We start from the raw sequence: 21474 nt of genomic DNA, 5'->3' as shown, positions 1-21474 counted from the left end.
ACATCTCTCTGATTTTCTTGGCCTTTAACTTAGTGTCTCCTGTAAGTCATTACGCCCATAATCAATGCAAGGTATCCCAAAGACTTTCATCAGAGTTCTGTTTGTATCTCTTTAGCCATCTCTTTGGCCATAACTTTGGCCATCCACCCCTATTTGCAATGATCTGACTTAGGGAGTACTTGGCAGAATGCAGTTCTGAACAAAATCAGGATTCTATTAGCAAACAGGAAGCAGGACTGAGATACTGAGTATGTAACCAACAGCACCCACCACATTCCTCTAGTTAACAGTTTGTCTTTTCATGTTGATCTATTTGTGTATTTAATTATGCTTCTTACAGGCCAACTCGTACTGTCTTAATCTTTCTCAAATGGGAGTCCTTCTGTGTATTTCTTCCAACAGATCAGTCAGAATGGAGTGCTTGCTCCATGTGGCCTGTGTTAAATTTCTGTTGCCTGCTTTCAAATTTCAAGGGCCTTTTTGGGATGGACAGAATTAGGGACATTTGTATCTTTAAGACTAATGAGGAGACTGAACAAAAGTAGATGATTGACAGATATTTATTCAACTGCATGTATATGTGCCTACCTGTCTTTTACTCTTCTCATCTCTAAGGTTATTATTTACTCATAATTAAAGTCTGGTTACTAGTTCAAGTCACATTCTTAACTTATAGGCTTAATAACTATAACTACTTTCAATACTATCAGAAATTCTGTGCTGTGGTGCTGTAGCTAACTGATTGTGTGACTATCTTGTCTTTAAGTATCACATAGTATAGCTGTTTATAGTATTAACAAAAAGTGATTGAGTGTTTAGTGAATACCTTTATACCTAATGTTGTAAAAACTATAAAAGCCTGAAATAAAAACACAGAGATAAATTTACAAGCAAACAAAATAACAAAGTACATTGGAACACTGCAACTTAATCTTTTAAAGACTCAGCAATGCCCTCTTGCAAATTTAAAGGCACTCAATAATGAGCTAAATTGAAACCAGAAGTTAAGTGCATAGTTTGTTTATACTTTATACCGTTTCCCCCTGAGGCAATATGACATGAGATATGAGTGGACCTTTCTAACCAGTGCTTAACGCCAATGTTCAGAAGTTTATAATCCTAATCCAAGTTTGGTTAGGGCAATAGAATTTATTTGACTGGCTCTCAGTATGGTACCAAAAGTTGTTCAATTTAATGTAATATGGTCATTGAGCAACCATTCTTAGTAGGAACTTGAAAACAGCAAGACTCGATTAATGATTACTATCATTTTAAGTTATTCTAATTGTTGGTTTTGTCAATGTATTTTCTTTGGGAGTGTTATCTCCCAAGAAATGTTCAGTAGGGAGATACACTATTAATAGATACAGTGTGTTATCTTTTAAAATACATTTAGTGATTATAAAAGTTAAGATTTATTCACACAGGTTTTATTTGAATGCAAATAACCTGTTATTCACAATATGAAGTTGATATAAAAAAATTTTGGAGTTCAGTGATAAACATAGTCTGTAGGGTCTAGTCTATAGGTGGTTTAGGCCATCAAAATCTCAATGTAGCTTTGAAGTTGAGTTTTAGAGACTAAGAAATTATTGGCTTCCAAGAGAAACTTAAAAATTTAAGATCCTGAATTGCCTTCCTCAAAGGAATGTCAAGGGACTTTTGTTAGGGTTTTCACTATGATTTCAGTTCTCACGGTAATTATGAAAATGGACCAAATAAAACAGTACAGCATTTTAAATTTTATATCAGATTAGATGAAAATACTATACTGGAGACGTTTCTGTAAAAGCTGTAAATAGATAGTGAATATTAAATGGGTAGCTGAAATAATATCTGGCAACCTGTTCATTTGGGCTTAAAAAAAACATGTCATTCAGAGATGCAAATGGAAAGAAAGAAGATAACATAGTTATTTTTAAAAGTGTTAATCTAGTAATAATTCACAAGTATATCAGTTTAAATAGAAATTATACCTCCCTGTGTATTTGAGATACAGACAAGGAAATAAATTAAGACCTTTCTTTTAGGTCATTATCAGAGAAGTTAGGGAATATGACACTGTCAAGGGCAAACAAAATATCATAGCTCAGGAGAACCATGTATCAAGAATCTTAAAATATAGACAAAGCGTGACTTCTTTCTTCAGTTGCTTTGCAATTTGTGGGGAATACAGCTGTCACCACAGAAACTAATTGGAAAACAAGTGGGTACTATATTAAGAACTAACTGCAGAGACTGTACACATTGCATCATGTTTAAAAAGGGAATGGCTGCATGATGACATGGCTTTGCTTTAATTTTCTCCACAAACAGTCCAATGCCAAGTAAAGCTGTGAAAACATGAGATGGAAATTTCATCACACTTCTAGTGCCAAAATAATCTAAATCTTGTGGGGGTTTTTTCCCCTTAACATTTGGTACAAATACAAACGTATATGTGGAGAAACTACATGGGGCCACATTATTTGCTTCTATGAATTCTGGGAGAAGGAAATAGATTTTATTCATAGTGAATGCATGCCCTAGCCTCCTGAAATCTGTCTTATGTATTTTCAAGAATATATTTTCAAAATTATCACAAAATCTGAAAAGAGTCATTTTGTTTGTAGCTTGTCGACCAGGTTTCTACAAGCCTTCGGATGGTAATGTGCAGTGTGCTAAGTGCCCACCTCACAGTTCTACTCACGAAGATGGTTCAGTGAACTGCAGGTGTGAGAATAATTACTTCCGAGCAGACAAAGACCCTCCATCCATGGCTTGTACCCGTGAGTAGTTTTGCTGCAACCCATGCCTCCATGTTTGTTTTATTTCCTTTTTTCTTCTTATTGTGTTTTTTTTAAAGCATTTGGCCCATTTCCTTCTGCTCTCCATGTGCAAATTAAAAGCTTTCTCTGCTTCACTCTCCATGCTTGCCTCACCACAAATGCAACATTTATCACACAAAATGAATTAGTTTTTAAAGCACTTCCTGCAACAGGACACCCAGAAGGAAAGAAAATTTTCTATATCTTGTTTTAGATCTTGCATAATTTTGACACGGTAGGGGAGGTTTAGGCATGGGATTTGTATTTTTACTTTTCTGTTCTCTCTTGTTATATGTTGGTCATAGGTCATAGGGAAAAAGAACTAAGATTTATAAAACTAATACTAAAGTTTTCATAACTATTCACAAGGGCATTGAATTTAGTGGTAAATTCCTTTGTTGGACTTCGTGAATGCATCTTCAACCTGGAGTCAAACTCCCCCCTTCATAGTTCGGGGAGGACAGCACTCTTGAATCCATGTGTCTATAATCTCATGGATCCTCTGAGGATGAATTAAAAGTATATAATAAAGACAAGATGGTTATTTACCTCTTTCAGTTCCACTGCAAATGATCTATTTCCCTTGTAGTAGAAAACAGAAGTGAGGCTCATTAATCTTTGTTGAACTACTTTGCAGGACCTCCATCTGCACCGAGAAATGTTATATCTAATATAAATGAGACCTCGGTTATCCTGGACTGGAGTTGGCCCCTGGACACAGGAGGCCGGAAAGATGTTACCTTCAACATCATATGTAAAAAATGTGGGTGGAACGTAAAACAGTGTGAGCCATGCAGCCCAAATGTCCGCTTCCTCCCTCGACAGTATGGACTCACCAACACCACGGTGACAGTGACAGACCTCCTGGCACACACTAACTACACCTTTGAGATTGATGCCATTAACGGGGTGTCAGAGCTGAGCTCACCACCGAGACAGTTTGCTGCAGTCAGCATCACAACTAACCAGGCTGGTGAGTACCTGCTGGATGCTTCCTACTCCTGCCATCTCAGAGCCAAGTAATAGTTCTCACAGAAAGAGTGGAAGAAAGGGTAGGAAAAAAAAGATTTGAAAGAGCCCCAGGATATTCTTTTTTATTACTTTTAGACAGTTATGGTACATTAAATAGCTCAATTTAATTCTTCAAAGTGAGAATAAATCATATTTGTTAGATGATTTTAAGCTAGTTTAATCCATTGCTTCCCAATTTGAAATCTTTAAACATCTGGGGCTCTGGAGATAGTACTTATGGGGCTCCTTGCAGCATTTCCATATTTTCAAGAACTTAACAGACATTGAATCTAGCTTGGAAAAGGTTATGTACGATATTTAAAACTATAAATGTCTTTACCTTAGTTATAATTATATCAAATTTTGTGTATAGTTATTCAGTTATTTTATACTCCCCAGAAGCTCTGGGTAGTATAGCTCAGATAGTTAAAACTCTCTTATTAATTAAAAACAAAGAAAAGAAACACATTTTATTTAATAGATACAATTTGTATTTAAAAATTAAAAATATGGAATTGAGGAGAAGCTTAGTAAAAAGAGGTCTTGGTGGAAAACAGTTGGAATCACTGATCTTTAAAATTTCCAGATATAAATTTTATGGTGATTTCATCAACTGTATTTTCCACTGACAATCTTTTCCTAATTAAAAAGAAAATACTGTGTTGCCAGATTGTAAGCAAAGGGCCTTTAATATGGAATAGAAAATTTAAATAAACTTCTCACCTTTCTTTATCTTGCATCCACAACATTTCTCTTTTCTTTACTGTTAGTAAATCCTGTGTTTTTCAGTCACCCCTTAAATCTTCTAGTTGTTTTTCGGTTCTCTGATAATTCTTGTGATATTTTTTACTATGGTTTTTTTTACAGTGTGGTGTCCAGAATTATTCATGGGGTTTTAGTTGTGATTCTCTCAAACGTATAGAAGAATTACACTTTGCAGAGTATACAGAGACATGCCAGTGATATCCCTTTGAAATAAGACAATCATTTTTCCAAGGTGATAACTGTGATGAATGAGTAAAAAACAGTTTTCTAATCAACAAAGCTGTGCAAAATTAAGCTGATAGATATTTATTGTGCATAACTGTTGCTACAAGATATCATAATTAGGGTTACATTTCAAACAATTCAGTTCAGAGATATTATTGTATAATTTATACACAAGAAAATAAACATTGGAGCCAAAAAAGGAGAAAAGGAAGAGACAGGATGGCCCCCTGAAAATACTTCAGCTAGAACTACAGACTCCCACGTCTGCTCCCAGGAGAGCTAACCTTGAGTTGGAAGTTAGAATTGAGTGTAAACTCAGCTTCTTTTCTACATTTGGTTTAAATTATGGAAGTTCCTCTGCTCTCTAGCGGGACTCGCTCTTTTCTTTGAGGATATGAATACTGGATGTCAGAAGAAAAGAGAAAGGAGAGATGACTAAATTCCATCAGCTGGAAGAGGTCTTAGAGCAGCCAAATATCTAGCCAGGAAATTCACCACTTTCTTTCTTTCACTTGGCTGACTCAGGGAGGTTAGTTAAACTACCAAGGGTACAAAACTAATAGGTGTCATCAGGGCTAATATTCACCAAGTATGCACAAGTATGACTCTGCTGGTTAGTAAAATTTTGTACTTATTTGCATACTGGTTAGAAGCAGACAAAGTTACTTCTGAAGGTGAGTATAGAAATGCACCTGTACTGGTTAATTCCTCAAGTACCCTAGGTAGCCCCCTAAACCCAGTATATCAAGCCCCCCACTTCCTTCCCCATAATCTAGCAATCAAAAGGATAAATCTTGGCATTAGAGGAGTCTCCAGACCAGTCTGTCAGGTCCCCCTTCTTCTCGTAATCCAGCAACCAAAAGGGTAAATCCTGGCACTCGAGTGGTCTCCAGATCCCTGTGTGGGAACTTTTCCAACTTGAGGGCTCCATGTCCCTAGCATGCCAGTTGACAGATACTTTGAATATAACCCCTGGCAGAGTCCATGTTTAAATGTGTCTTTCGGATCCCACATCCCTCCTTTGTTCCCACTTTTCTTCTAGTCTCCTATATTGATGAAATTCTTATAATTTTACATCGTCTCATGGTGATAAAGTTTATTTATGGAAAAGACAAGACTTTTTAATGAAGTGCACTGAATCATTATTTTAATCTTGCTTACTGAATCTGTAATCTCTCCCACTTAAAGCTAGATCTCAGACCAAGCAACATGTGCTTTTGTTTCGCTTTAGTTAATGATATTTAAACTTTGTAGTTAATAATATTTAAAGATTTGTAACTTAGGTTTACTTAACTGTCTTCCATGAGAGAGAAAAAAAAGATGAGTAATGCTATTGCTATGTATCTCATGATTATAGCTTCTCATATTCAATGAACACAAGAATTTTAAGAAGTTATAATTATGTGGCAAATGGCTTTCCCAAATCCCATATTTCACTCTGATTTACTACCTTGTTTAAAACAAGAGCATCAATCTGTGTTATAATTATCTCCTAAGTCAAACAGAAGTGTATAAAAACAAGCAAGAGCTCCTTATTTCCTATCTTATCATTGACCTCTGGCTTTCTGACAATGCATTTATCAAGAAACGAATAGTTCCAGATATATACAATGAATGAATCTAGGTAAAGTGGCAACCAAGAGCAGGCCAAGACTTTAAAAAAATAAATGGAGTTGATGCTTTGGCCCTCCCAGTTACAAATCACAGGGAAAGACAGAGATTCAGCAGGGATGATATCAGCTACTCTTCCTAACCCCACTCTCATTTTTCGGAAAAATCACAAATATGTCTACAACATGCACCATGAGGCATTTTATATATTTATCTCAGGGAGTCTGTATCATTTTTGTGCCTGGGGAGGTAGAGGTCTTTGTTCCATCTTCAAATCCCCATGGTAAGATATATAAGCAAGATTAGAAGCAATGCCATTTCTCCAGAGTGTTTCATTGTTTTGCTTTATTTTTGCTTTTGTGAAGGTTAATGGACTGGTAGCCTTGAGAAATGAGCTCCCGACGTCTAGAAAGATATGGCTATGACAGATACGAGGCCTGGTGTTTAAATTCCTCCTTCCTCTCTATCTCTGACATGGCTATAAAGGGGAAATGTGAAAGTGTCCCTTTTAATTTAGTTTGTGAGATTGAATTTGTTGATTTTTCTCTCGATTACATTGTAAAAGCCATGTGATGACCACATGATAAGGCACCTTCTAAATTGTGGAGGATTATGTTGTGAACTTGGGTGTTAGTTCCCAGCCCTTAATACTTTCACAAAGTATGTCAGTGAGATAAAAAACATGGTCTGTACGTAAAGATTGTATCCATGAATCCATCAGTCAAACATGTACAGAACGAATTGCAGATTGCAGAACAAAAATCTGTGACGTTATATCTTGGGGTAAATTGCTACTTCTTGTTTTCTTCTTTGAATGAGTATGTTTACCTTTCAGTTCTGGAAAAATCATTCCACTAGTGGAATATTTGTCCCTGTTTATTCTCAACTTCCATCATAGAATCTGCCCTTTCTCCACTATCCTATAGCATGTAACAATCTCAGGCAAGAAGAGGGGCCACTAGTAGAGAATATATGGGCTTTCAAGTTTTGAGATCCACCCCATGCCCATTTTACAGAAACTGAGATCCAAGAAGTTTTTTCAACTTTTTATCAAGCGATCAAACTTCTACTTATGTCTTCCAACTCCAGCTCCACTTTCAACTTCTATTCTTGTGTTCTTTCTGCCATCCTATGATTCATGCCATATAGCTACAAAAAGAAATGCTGCCTTGGAGACAGAGGGGGGCTTTGCTGGGAAAATCTACTGTACCCTATGCCATCTACAATAAACTTGGTCCTTGCTTCTCAGTCATTTATCACAGGGTTTCTTAGGAGTATTCTGCAAGAGATCTTCTTTATCATCTCCACTCTTCCCCATAATTAATCTTATCCTTTACTCCCTCATTCCACACAGATGATTTTCCCTCTGTGATACTGTGATTTATAATAAGAAATATATATTTGGTCTTGGTCCCAGTTTATGGCACAGAGCTCCTAAAACTCTTAGAATTTCCTAAGTGATAAGAGCAATAATGGGTATTTTGTTATTCATAACAACCCCTTTCAGTCACATTTGAGTTTATGTTCATGAAGTGAGTTTTGGAAAGTCCCTAAGGATGGTGGCAGGGAAACAAACCATGTGATTAGAAGAACTTTTAGCCCCTCCACTCCTCAACCTCCCCTCTGGGTAGGGTGGAGGGGCTGGAGATAGATTTTAATCATCAGTGGTCAACGATATAATCAATCATGCCTACGTAATGAAGCCTCCTTAAAAGCTCAAAGGACATGGTTCAGAGATCTTTTGGGTAGATGCGCTGGTAGGCAACAAGTCTGGAGAAAGCATGGAAATTCTCTGCCCAGTACCTTGCCCTATTCATCTCTTCATCTGTCTGTTTCTGAATTGCATTCTTTTACATAATAAACTGTAAATCTAGTAAGTAAAATGTTTTTGTAAATTCTGTGAGCTGCTCTAGTAAATTAATTGAACATTAATTAAGAGGGGGTCATGGGATACTCCGATTTATACCTGTTGGGTCAGAAGCAAAGATAACAACCTGGACTTGAGATTAGTATCTGAAGGGGAGTTGGGGAAGTCTTATGGGACTGAGCCCTAACCTGTGGGATCTGATGCTAACTCCAGGTAGCTAGTATCAGAATTGAATTAAATCGTAGGACACCCAGCTGGTTTTGCAGAATTGCTTGGTGTGAGGAAAACCCCACATATTTGGTGACCAGAAGTGAAGTATTGCATAGAGGAGACACACAGGAGTATGCTTTTTCCTCTTACACCCTCCTAACTTATTAAGACCATAAAGTTTAGGAGGGAAAGGATAATGTCATCTCACTGGCTTTTCTAAATCTTATTCCTCCTGTTTGTACTCACTAACTCCCATTGACTCCTGACTCTAAAGAGTGGGCTGTCGAGAAAATCTCTTCCCCTTCTAGCATCTTAGATATACACTCTCCTGGCTCTTTTTCTTTGCCTTTTCTGTTGCATAGGCTTTTATTCATCTTAGAGGAAGTTACAAATAATTAAATAAAAACAACAACAATACACACACGCTAAATACACACACGTATGCATATTACAAATTGTTTGACTCTTCATGATTTCATCTTATTTTTCTCCTAATTTTCAGTCTAAGATTAGCTGTTTTCATAAAGTAATCCTTACTTCTCTCTTTGTTCTCTCATTCATAGTGCAGTCTGGTTTCTGTTCTCACTCTACAGAAGTGCCCTTCTGAGAACCAGTTATAATATCCTGTTTGTACCTTTTTGTTAAAATGAATACAATTGTTAGGAAGAGTGTGGATTTCATAAGGGCCTGGACCTTGTCTGATGTTCACATCTGTGGTTCTCAGACTTAGAACAAGGCTTTCTAGTACCTTGTATTCACTCAAAAGTTTATTGAATGAATGAGTGATTGATTATTGGAAATGTCCACCATCCAAAAAAGAAAACATTCTCCCTCAAACCACTTTCTCTCCTTATTGTTTTTTCTCCCTATCAATGAGACCACCGCTTTCCTCAGTTTACCAAATTCTGACACTTGGAATCATCTTTGGTTCATATTCCGCATTTAAGAAGTGATCACATGCTACTGATTTTTCCTTTGAATTGTTTCAGATCTTCATACTTTTTCTCCACACTTAGTGTTAGCTTCTAAGTTTCTTAGTCATAACATTTATAAATAAATAATACCAAGAATTATAATAATCCTCTTTTAATTATGTTGAGATTCCAAAATAAAAAGGAATTGGAACTTAAATGAATTAGTAAAGTCAAAATATCATACTGCTTAGCAACTTCTTTCCACTGAGATATTTGTAAAAAGGGTTAATGGATCAACAAGTATATTTCAATGCTCCTTTTATGTTCATGTAATATATGCTCCAGCAATGCAAGAATTTATGATAGAAGTATAGATTTTTAAAAAATTATACAAATCATATAAACTTGCAGAAGACACTATGTAATTAAATGAGTTAAGAAGTGGTGGTTGAAGGATTTTAGGGAAACCTTTGGAAAAAAGAGTTTAGATGTACTTTGAAAAATAGGAATAAATCAGATAGGAGTAAAGAAAAGGAAGTGTATATATATTACAATATTGGAATTGAGTTTCCTGGGTAGTAGGAAGGGTAGGCTGAGAAGAGGAGATGGATCTTGTTAAAGGGTAACAGGAAATCAGGTTGGATATGCAAGGAAGACCAAGCAACTGGTATGTTAGATAGTGGGATATTGGATGGAAATACATATATTGAGTGGAAGAGTAACCTCATTCAATCTGTTTTAAGAAGCTTAATCTTGAAAAGAGCATGGAACAGTGTCAATAAGTATAATTCTTCACATGTGAATGCCTGAATTATAGTGAAAGAATGACATAATTGGATTTAAATGAGTATTCGTATTATCTGCAATTATAATTTTCAAGTCTAAAACGGCATTTAAAAAATGTTGAGCCATACATTCAAACAAACAAAAAAAAGTTTTAGAAATTTTTGGTCTTTTCCTACTTACATTCTTGATTGCCAGGTAGTTGACATTGAAGTACCATCAGTCCTAGAATTCTTTTGCCTTTCAGTCTTACAATCAAATAAACAACTTTAGCATGACACTTAGGTAAATGCCACTCTGTTTCTCTCAATTTATAATAGTTGAAAAAGGTGTCCCTCCATTCTCTGGGTCCTGGTATCACTCCAGTATTTCCTTTTTCAACATACCCCTAATCCTTGAAATTTTTGATCCAGGCACGCACATTTTTAATATTTTTTTTCTAGTTTCACTTAAACTTATTTTTTCCTCTATGAAGATTATCTTGACCTCTATACTTCCCTAGAGTAAATGGACCTGTCCCTCCTCTTTCAATTTACCCTATTGGAGTTGTGCATATATGTGTACAGTTTTTATCATAAAATTTAATTTGTTCACATATATGAAAGTGTTGCAAATAGTACCATAGTACACAATATGTGTATATACCTTAAGCCAGATTTCCTAAAAATTAACATTTTACTACATTCGCTTTATCATACTCTCCCCCATTGCCTTCTCTATAGAGATATTATTTATTTCTGAACCACTTGAGTGTAAATTGCAGATATTATGCCCCTTTACTCCTAAATTCTTCAGTGCGAACTTCCTAAAACAATGTCACTCTCTTACATAACCTCAATACATTTATCAAAATCAGGATGGACATTAGCATTGTCCATATTATGATCTTATCTGCAGATATTAGTCAACTTTTGTCAATTATTCCACGATGTCCCTTTGGCAAAAACAAATGGATGTTCTGTTTACCTTCAGTTTCTATCTATAATATAGTTCTTATCTACAATAATGAATAAATTAACCATTTTCTGTAAATTAAGTCAGATACAAAAATATGAAGGGAAAGGGAATCAACACTTATGGGTAGGACTTTCTCAGGGGTTTGATATCTCTCTAAGAGTTTCACAGTTGCCACCCCATTGAAAAATGACCAGTAAATAATATTATTTAAAAAAGAGAGAACTCGACTTAATTTTATTTAGATTTCCTGTTGAAGAACCATCAATTTATACAAAGAAGGATAGTATCTTGGAGGCCTTCTGATATAAGGAAAACATTCTTAGCCTTGGCTTTAAACAGAATAGCCTCTATCATTCACTTAATTTAATGATCAAAGACAAATCTCTAATTTTCTTCCAGTGAAAAATTGCTATCCATCACATGAGGGATTGAACTGGAAATTCAGTCATAATTTTTCCTGTTTTATTTATTTTTTGTGATTCTAGGACTGTAGTTTAGAACTTTGTTATTGGTATAATTTTAATCAACCAGTACATCTTTTTGATCTTTAACCACACCTATCAATTTACTTCTTCTAAAGGACTTCTAAAAGCATACTTGCCTATACTTTTGTGACCTGCTATTTCACAGGACAAGGTAACAGCATCTATTAGTAGAAAAAATAGTTTAATATATCTTGAATAAACAATACACACAGATGTGCAGGCTCAGCGGCCATGGCTCACAGGCCCAGCCGCTCCGCGGCATGTGGGATCTTCCCGGACCAGAGCACAAACCTGTGTCCCCTGCATCGGCAGGCAGACTCTCAACCACTGTGCCATGAGGGAAGCCCAACAATACACACTTTTTAAAATGAATCTTAAACTATCAGAGCCCTTTGGCTACATTTAGAATCCAGTCTAATTTTTATGCATTGATAAAGCAGATATTTTAAAATCTTCTTCATTCCTTATTCTGCAATAAATTTCCTCTATCTACCTTGTTCTGTTGGGATTTAGAAGCAGCATTTATAGATATGACAGAGGAATGCCTCATGTCAAAGAGAGCCAGGCAGGCTTTAGAATTTCTGAAGAAGTAAACGTTTCGAAATAAAACTAGAAAAGGTATACAGCTTGGATCTGCTATTAAGCTACAGATACGTATTGATATAGTCTCTTTAGAAATGTATGCTGACATATAATTATGTACCTTGGAAGTAAACTAGACATCAGAGCATCTACATGAATTCTTCCAGAGCATGAAGGAAGGTGTTTTGTAGCACCAGTGTAGTACATCAGAAAGCTAAAATATAATGAAAATCAAACAAAATAGTGGAAATAAGATTACAGTAAGGCATTCTGATGAATCCTCCCCTTGTTGTTTCAGTTGTGTGATTAATAAGCCCGAAGAATTGAAGGCTTAACCTTTTATTTCTTTCAACAAACAAATGAGGTCTGAATCAGGCCCAGAGATTACAAGTGAATATATACATTATAATTTTCTTGGTGCATTTCGCTTGTGTGGTAATTTAGCTTCTTTCTTTCCTATTTGAAATCAAGGCAGAGACCTGTACATCTGGGGATATCACTCTGCAGTGATGTGTCCTAGTGTGCCTGAAGCCTTCCACATCATTTAACACATTAATGATGCCTTTCAGCCGTCACACCCTGGTATGGAGGCATATCACATATCTGCAGCATGAGCAATAAGCTGAACAAAAGCAGAGCCATATATTGTCCTGACAGTTATTCAGAACCTTTATATGAGCTTAAAGCCACAATTGTATGGAAAACCAGCAAATGGAGATAGTTTGGGGGTTTCCAGGGTCTATATTGAACTCTCATCCCATTTTTGTTTCTGCTCTTTAATATCAATACAATTAAAATGAACGGAGCAGACATATGTCTGGAGAATTACGGTTATTCTTTTCCTGCTGACTTCTCCTTTAAAGTGCTCACAAGAACAGAAATAACAACAACCAGCTAGAGGAGAAAATATGGTGTTAACTAAAGCACTTAGTATTAAGAAAGTATAGCATAGGGAACTATAAATATATTCAATATCTTGTAATAACTTATAATAGAAAAGAATCTGAAAAAGAATATATATATGTGTGTATATATATATGTGTGTATAATTGAGTTACTTTGCTGTACACCTAAAGCATTTGTAAATTGACTATACTTCAATTAAAAAATAAAAATTAGAAAGAGAGAAATAGCCATTTAATGCTAACTTGTGCCATATTCACTGCATCTTTCCAAGAGCAAAAAATACTTTTTCAATAGAAATCTTTCCTATTATTATTTTTCCCAAGCAGAATGTTTTTAGTCACAAAACACGTTAAAGACAATAACTTATCTTTTAATATATTCTACCCCTCTAGGATTAAGTTAAATATAAAAGATCCTTAGGGAATAATTGCAATATGTGCAGATAATTGAGAAATTGAATAAATGCAAATATTTAGAAGGAAAAGATGCTCTGATTTTAAAAGCAAAAATCCTACTACCACTAACCAGACTCTTTCATTATAAACTCTTAATTATATTTCAGTATCTCCAAAAATACAATCTCCCTGTTAATAACTATAATATAGCCCAAAAATCTGACTTTATAATATAGCACCTATCAATATAGCACCATTGTCCAAACTGAAAAAAAATCACCTCTTCCTCAAGGGACTTTATTGCCATCTGCTATAAAATTGTTGTGATATGTATTCAAATTAAAAGAATTATTATGTGTGGCATCCCCATGTGCTAGGGCCCTGAGATTCTATAATATTCACACTAAACCAAAGAATGCTGAGGCCAAAAAATGGGAAGCTCACATTTTCTACCTCATTTCACCAGTAGTAACTGCTGATCTAAATCCTCTTGATATGATTAACACTGCTCTATAGTCTATTACATAATTATGTCATTTAATCCTTACAACAATTTTATGACTGTGAGTGGTTAAATGTCTTGTCCATGATTTCACAACTCCAAAGTTCCTGCTCTTAACTGTTAGGATATTCTTTTTCCTATGACTTTGCATAATTAAGACTGAAAAAAGAAATCTGTAAAGATGGTTACCATATTAATGTAATTTGTGACTACCTGGCACACAGATCATATGATTTTTTTTCTTTGAAATCAAAATTTCACATGATTTGAGCAATGTTGATAAAAAAAGAAATCTGAATTGCTTTATTGGGAAGTTATTTACCCAAATCTTTCTTGCCAAAACCAAACAATAAAAACTCTTCTAATGTAGCTTTGAAGGGTTATATTTACTATTAGTCAATGTTAATTTAAAAGCATTTATCTTGACAATTTGTTATCATTAAGAATTAACCTCTTACTGCTTTCATTTTCATTCCGGTAGGAAAAAAATAATTATAACAAACCAACAGAAAGAAAATCTGTGTCTTGTCACCATTTTGTCCAAGAAATGGTTTTAAAGTGGAGGCTGGGGCTTTCCTGGTGGCCCAGTGGTTGAGAGTCCGCCTGGCGATGCAGGGGACACGGTTTCGTGCCCCGGTCCGGGAGGATCCCACATGCTGCGGAGCGGCTGGGCCTGTGAGCCATGGCCGCTGAGCCTGCGCGTCCTGTGCTCAGCAACGGGAGAGGCCGCGGCAGTGAGAGGCCCGCGTACCGCAAAAAAAAAAAAAAAAAAAAAAAAAAAAAAAAAAAAAAAGTGGAGGCTGTATGTTATATTTTAAACCTAGGTTCTTTGCTGGGAGGTGATGGTATATTAGGCAATGTATTTCAAATGTCAAGTAAAAAAAACCTTTTAGAAAACATTTTAATAGAAGGAAAATGAAACAAGCTCTACTCAATGAAAGAGAAATAGAGAATTTATTTCCTTGACATGTTGGAAATTTGCATGAATAACTGTTAGGTGTACTCCTTCTTAGAGGATATACACACAATTATGCTCCATGGATGGACGAAGATGGACAAACTCTGCCCCAAAACTATATTCAAACAACATGATGAACCAAAAAGATAAAAGTACATTATATGCAACATTTTTCTTTAACATGTCTGTAGTGAGCAAAGTATGTCAGAGCAGAGCAGAGTCTGTATGTCAGAGTAGGAAGAGTTCTGGAATGCATATTAACAGAGGGGAATACTCCTCTCTGCTCCCACTCTTTGGTTTCAGCCTCTGAATAGGTCACTTTTATCAGAGCTATTGTTTTATCTCTTTTGTGAAATTAAACACTTGGACTGGATAATTTTTAAGTTTCCTTCCAGTTACATATTCTAGGGAACTAAGTTGATGCAAAATATATCATGTATTCGTGGGAAAATAATCCAGTATTTACTTACAATTGAAACAAATATGATTGCAAAAAAACAACATTTGAAAAGCAGAGTGGTGAAGGACAGTGTCAAAAGTCCAACTGTAAATCCAGGTGTTGCCACTTAATAGTGAGGTGACTAGATTTTTTAGTTTTAAATTTGGTTTGTTTATGCATTCCTTCCCAATTTTCTTTAAAAATGAATTTAAGACAGGGATTAGACTAATCTGGAGTTTTTACATCCTTTTTGACATGGATACAATAATACACACACGGATTGTTGTGAGGACTAAATAAAATGAGAGAAAGTATATGGAACTAAGGAAGCACTTAAATAAGTTATTGAGCCCTGTCTCAAACATAATCATGCTGATCTTGCTCTATCTGGGAGAAATAGAAACTCCTTTTTAAAATTAAAAAAATATGAATAAGTATTAAAATATATGAAGTCAGACTCTGAAACACCCTACTTTGATGTGATTGGTTTAGGCTCTAATTCTTTCAAAATTGGAATTCATATGTGATATAAAACAACTCTCAATATAATAAGCCATTCTTCCTTCATTACATACACAGACGTATGTATATATCTTGACTTAGTGTCAACACTGAAGTGCCCATGAGAGGGTCTAATGGAAACATCTGATAGGCAGTTGGTTATATTCAGCTATACTTCTGAGACTTTGGCTAGGATGACACCCAAAGACAGCCATAAAATAAAAAGGATTGGTGAGAATAGTAAAGGGATAGTCACGCAAAGAATGTCTACAAAGATTAAAGAAAAGAGATGGACAGAGATATAAGAAGAAATCAGGTGACAAATGAGTATTCTAACAATCATTCAGGATAAAGAGTTAAACTTTTACCAAGGACCATGTTGTGACATAAAACAAGGGTGTTGCAATTACTTAGGAAACGGTCACCTTTTACTTTTAATCACTAGAATATTGGTTTTTAAGTACATTTTAATAAGCTTACTATAGTTCCAAAAAGAGAAAATTTTAAATGCCCCCAAAATAACTATGCTCACTACAGACATATTAAAGAAAAGTGTTGCATATCATGTACCTTTATCTTTTTGGTTCATCATGTTGTTTGAATATAGTTTTGGGGCAGAGTTTGTCCATCTTCGTCCATCCATGGAGCATAATTGTGTGTATATCCTCTAAGAAGGAGTACACCTAACAGTTATTCATGTAAATTTCCAACATGTCAAGGAAATAAATTCTCTATTTCTCTTTCATTGAGTAGAGCTTGTTTCATTTTCCTTCTATTAAAATGTTTTCTAAAAGGTTTTTTTTACTTGACATTTGAAATACATTGCCTAATACACCATCACCTCCCAGCAAAGGACCTAGGTTTAAAATATAGCATGCATCCTTCTTGATTTGAATTAATATGGTAGAAGAATTTGGTTTAATTTAAAGTCCTTATTTCTGAAAAGTTTAAAAAATGAATCTCATCTACCTTACTTGAAATATGTTTCCATTCTAAGCTATTTTCATAAATTCTTATTATTGCAGATAGAAGATAGATGTCTTTATTAAAGTCCCAATATAAAACAGCTAGAAAAAGAACTAGGTTTTGCAACAACTTATTGTTTTGTGTGTATATATTTGCATTTGTGTTTGTATGTTTATGTGTGTGTATATATATATATACATATCTCAAGAAGAATATAAAGTTCTAGAATGAGTAAAGTTCTAGAAAGTGCATGAAACCTAACAGATCTGAGAGAAGAAAGTCCTTTTATTTTCGAAATCATTTGCACTTGAATAGTTTTACTCTTGACTATGTTATTTATTAAATAAGGATTATGTCTAACCGGAGTTGTGGTAACGACAAGAACAATTGCCTACATAAACACTCAAGTGCTTGGTCGTTATAAGTGATCAATACTTGGTAGTAATATCATTAATGAACTTTTGGAACATTTAGCAACGAATGTACTTTTGAAGATCAAAATAACTTTTAGCTAACTCCTGGTTTCTTTGGCAATACATAACACACTTAATTACTAATTGCTTTTTTCTGTTCCCTAAGCATTGACTGAGCACTGATTGTGAGCCAGGTACTATGCTGAATGCACAGTGGATAAAATGCTTATTAAGATGTGCCTACTATCTTCAAGGAGCTCTCAGTTTAGCAGGAGATCTTAAAGGTTTTAAGAAACCAGCATGAAATTGATTGGTTTGACCAAGAAAAGGCAGGCAAGGCCAATTACCAAGACACTTCAATAAGCATCAGCAGCTCAGTGAAGCCACCCAATGAAATATTTATCTTGAATTCACGGATAATGCCAAATTATGTATAATAGCTTCATTTTTTTTCATTACTAAAGGATAGATTTTAAAGACTATCTTTTTATGATTTTTTTATGTGATGCCAAAAAAACAACACCCTATCCCAAAGATTTTCACTCAAAGGAGAAAGAAAAAGAAATAAAATACTCTAAATTATGTACAGATTAAATGATAGTTGTATGTGTCGTTTAATTGTATCGCAGTTGAATGTGTCTGGTTTGTATAAAGCAACTAGTCAAAATATGTGAAGTGAACAAATATTTAGAGCTGTCCAGTGAAACTCTCCACATCAGTCTGGCTTATTTATCAATCTATCTGTCCCTTCTCCTGTCTCTCAATCAAGCTTTTTGTTATTAGTATGGAATGTAGTTTCTATTTAGTTAAATATACAAATTTATAGACAGTTACCACGTAAAGTATATGAAACTAGGAGCAAACCAATATATTGTACAGCTCAAGCTTACACAGTGTTATATGTCAATTATATCTCAATTTTTAAAAAGTATATGGAACTAAAGAGCACTAAAATATAATGGATAGTAATTATCATAAAAGTAACTCTTCATAAAAAGTCATTAAGAAAAATTTTAGAAATGTTTATAATAATCATTGTAAGAATAAATTATAATTGCTCTGAGGATATGTGGCCAGAATTTAGCACTGATGATGTAATAATATGCCAGGTTTTACCACTCTGTCTGCTAGTATTTGTTAAGACATCCATGATTATAAATATTGCCTGTTTGTGAAAGGTAAAATTTATTGCTCACTCTATTAAGTTAAAAACACTACTGAAATGAGTTTCAAAAAAAGAAATCTATCAGAGGAATTGTATGTAAAGAAATAATCCACCATTTTTTGTCCAGGTCAATCTTCATATACACTTTGTTAGGAGATACGATTTTAACTGTCTTCTTGGGAAGTGCTTAAGGAAATTCTAAAGTTCATGTGCATTCCACTTGTAACGCTGGTATTTACATAACTATTTGCTGTAATTTTTAGTATACTGAATGAAGTCTTAAAAAGTATTTTATATATATTTTGATGATAAATGTTTCTCTATTAGTAGTAATTTCTTATTTAAATGAACTGGTGGGCATTAGATATTTTGTATTTATTTGTGCATATCTTTGGGTTGTTGTAATAGCCTAAAGGAACTGTTGAATAGACATAAAATCATATTTATTATATAAAGTAACAACCAAGTGTGGAGTAATAGGCATTTGTCAAATACAGTATTGGGTATTTTATAGGCAACATTTACCCCTTTAAGCAACCCTGTAATTTGAGCATTATTACCCTTATTAATAGAAACGGAAACTGTTTTCAAGAGTTTAGTTAACTAGCCCCTCTTTTCTAACTTATGTGGCTAAAGAGAATTTGAATCCAGGTCTTTTAAATACAATAGTATTTCCCAGTTTTCAGTAAACAACTGCATGTTTTCAGGAATTTTGCTTCAACCACATACCACCAGGACTCTCATAGTTTAGCAATGTATCATACTTAGTTAAATCAAGCCTCATTTGTTACCTAAAATATATTTGAAAAGAGAACTTTACTCCTGTATATGGAGAGCTAATTTCATTTATTAAATATTTGTTTGTCTGTATAGCACCTAAGATCCTTTTTCAAACCACCAACAGTAAATCTGGAACCCTTTGAGTAATATACTGCTGCCCATCAATACTACAAGCCTGGCAATTATGAATATGGAGTCTGTAACCCACAGGCCTCCCCATTGCAGGTAATGGCAACTCCATCCTTCCAAGTAATCCAGATTAAAGCCATTGAAGTCATCCTTGACTCCTCCCTCTTACAACTGATCTATCAGCATATTCTATAAATATGCCTTCAAAGTATGACAAGAACCAGACCACTTCTTACCACATCCATTGCTACAACCCTAATTCCTTCATATCCTGCCTGTATTATATAAAATACCTCCTAAATGGATCCCTTCCTTACACCCGTGCCTTCTCTACAAAAATCTCTTGTAACTATATTAATGTTCATTATCATTAATTATTTCATTACATAGATTAATGACATTTCTATTTTTTTCTGAAATATAGCTGGTAGTTTTTCCTAGTTATTTTAAATGTTTTATTCCCTTTCCCTGTTTCCTTTTAAAGGAGATGGACATTATTTTTTATTTGACCATTGTAAAGATGAAAGAAATAACCTCTTATATGACCAGATAAGTTTATTTTTATTTTTATTTTTTTGCGGTACGCGGGCCTCTCACTGTTGTGGCCTCTCCCGTTGCGGAGCAGAGGCTCCGGACACGCAGGCTCAGCGGCCATGGCTCACGGGCCTAGCTGCTCCGCGGGATGTGGGATCTTCCCGGACCGGGGCACGAACCCGGGTCCCCCGCATCGGCAGGTGGACTCTCAACCACTGCGCCACCAGGGAAGCCCACCAGATAAGTTTATTTTTTTTAAAAAAGTCTCAGGCAGGAATTGCTGCTCCTAATTGTGTGTTCTTAAATGCTGACTCATGAGTTTGATGACTTAATATGTTAATAGCTTGACATTTGGCATTTCTTTCCTCACGTAACTCTCACATGTAAAATGTTCACCTACCGCATCTTACCTAGAGTACACGTATGGTTTTGAACCCAAAAGAATATACTGAAACAATAAAAAAGGTGCCATTAGTGTTACCCATGGCACAGCCAAGGCCTTCTTGTAGCCTCTGTCCTTTGGAATAAAGACTTATGAGTTCCTAATCTATACATTTTGTTAAGATACATTTTTAAAAGTGTGTCATGTATAGCCTAAGATATAAGCTTGAAAGTTGATATGAGTGGTGCTTTGTGACAGAACCACAGATGTTCAGTACATGATATATTTATTTTTTACCCCAGTGGCCCTTATAAAAAGAGCTAGAAGATCGGCTTATAACAAGTCAACTAATGACATGATATAGAGAGGCCCCTGGTTCAGTGGCTGTTATTACAGCTGTGTCCCATTACATATTAGATACCTAGAACATGGTTGCATTCCAAATGGCATTTATCTTTTGAATTTCAAACATTCCTGCCATAAATAAGGATTTTATGCTTTTCAAAAATGTTTCACAGTTTAGTCTAGGGAATACTGAAAGGTTGTTTTTACTTAATGAAATTCCCCCTTTAAGGGTTCCTGGAGCTAAGATGCGCATTTTTTGAGCACTCACCTCTGCAGACCTGTGTCATTTTCCTCTCTGCCCATTCCTTGTTATTCCCTTAGCCTGGATAGGTGATAATAACTTGAGTTTCACAAAACCAGCAGTGTGGAGACCATATGAGGGTTGGCCTTTGATCATGGTTTAATAATTCTCTTTGTTACTTTTTCCAACAAGAGATAGCTGAATCTATCATAGAATGATGACCTATATTAGTGGTACAGGAAAAGCAAGATTTTTATATGTATTTTGTTCCCAAAACAAATACTATGTTTTAAATATATTCTAAGTGAAAGTGTGAAGAGTGAGGACCCCTCCTTCTCCAAGGTCCTTATTATATTGTGAAGGAGCTAGAGATTCCTGCATCTAAAGCGTAATAGTATGAAACCTTAAGAACAGTTATATGAGATGACCCCACTCCAGAAATAATAGCCACAGTTATTCCTTTCAAAAATAATTATAATGATCCATCTCATCTTTTCAAAGTGGGACTAGCTGCTATTAATCAAGTGTATGTTCCTTTCTTTTTGAGATGTACATGTCTCCTATCTTGAGGAATGAACCACGTAAGGAAGGAAATTCATTA

At 35.0% G+C, this 21474-nt stretch overlaps 1 protein-coding gene across 4 annotated transcripts in view; it reads left to right on the top strand.

The window, feature by feature from the left end:
• Positions 1 to 21474, top strand: part of EPHA3 (EPH receptor A3) — a 365049-nt gene that overhangs the window by 233742 nt on the left and 109833 nt on the right. For all 4 annotated transcript variants that reach the window (XM_079922037.1, XM_079922036.1, XM_079922038.1 and 1 more), the window contains exons 4-5: positions 2613 to 2768; positions 3445 to 3780. In XM_079922037.1, the coding sequence (XP_079778163.1) occupies positions 2613 to 2768; positions 3445 to 3780 (492 nt within the window). The remainder of the gene's footprint in view (positions 1 to 2612; positions 2769 to 3444; positions 3781 to 21474) is intronic.

The sequence above is a fragment of the Stenella coeruleoalba genome (genome assembly GCF_951394435.1).
Source record: "Stenella coeruleoalba genome assembly, chromosome: 5".
Classification (NCBI taxonomy): Eukaryota; Metazoa; Chordata; class Mammalia; order Artiodactyla; family Delphinidae; genus Stenella; species Stenella coeruleoalba.
The sequence above is the reverse complement of the archived record's forward strand: the minus strand, read 5'-3'. Positions and strand labels throughout refer to the sequence as shown.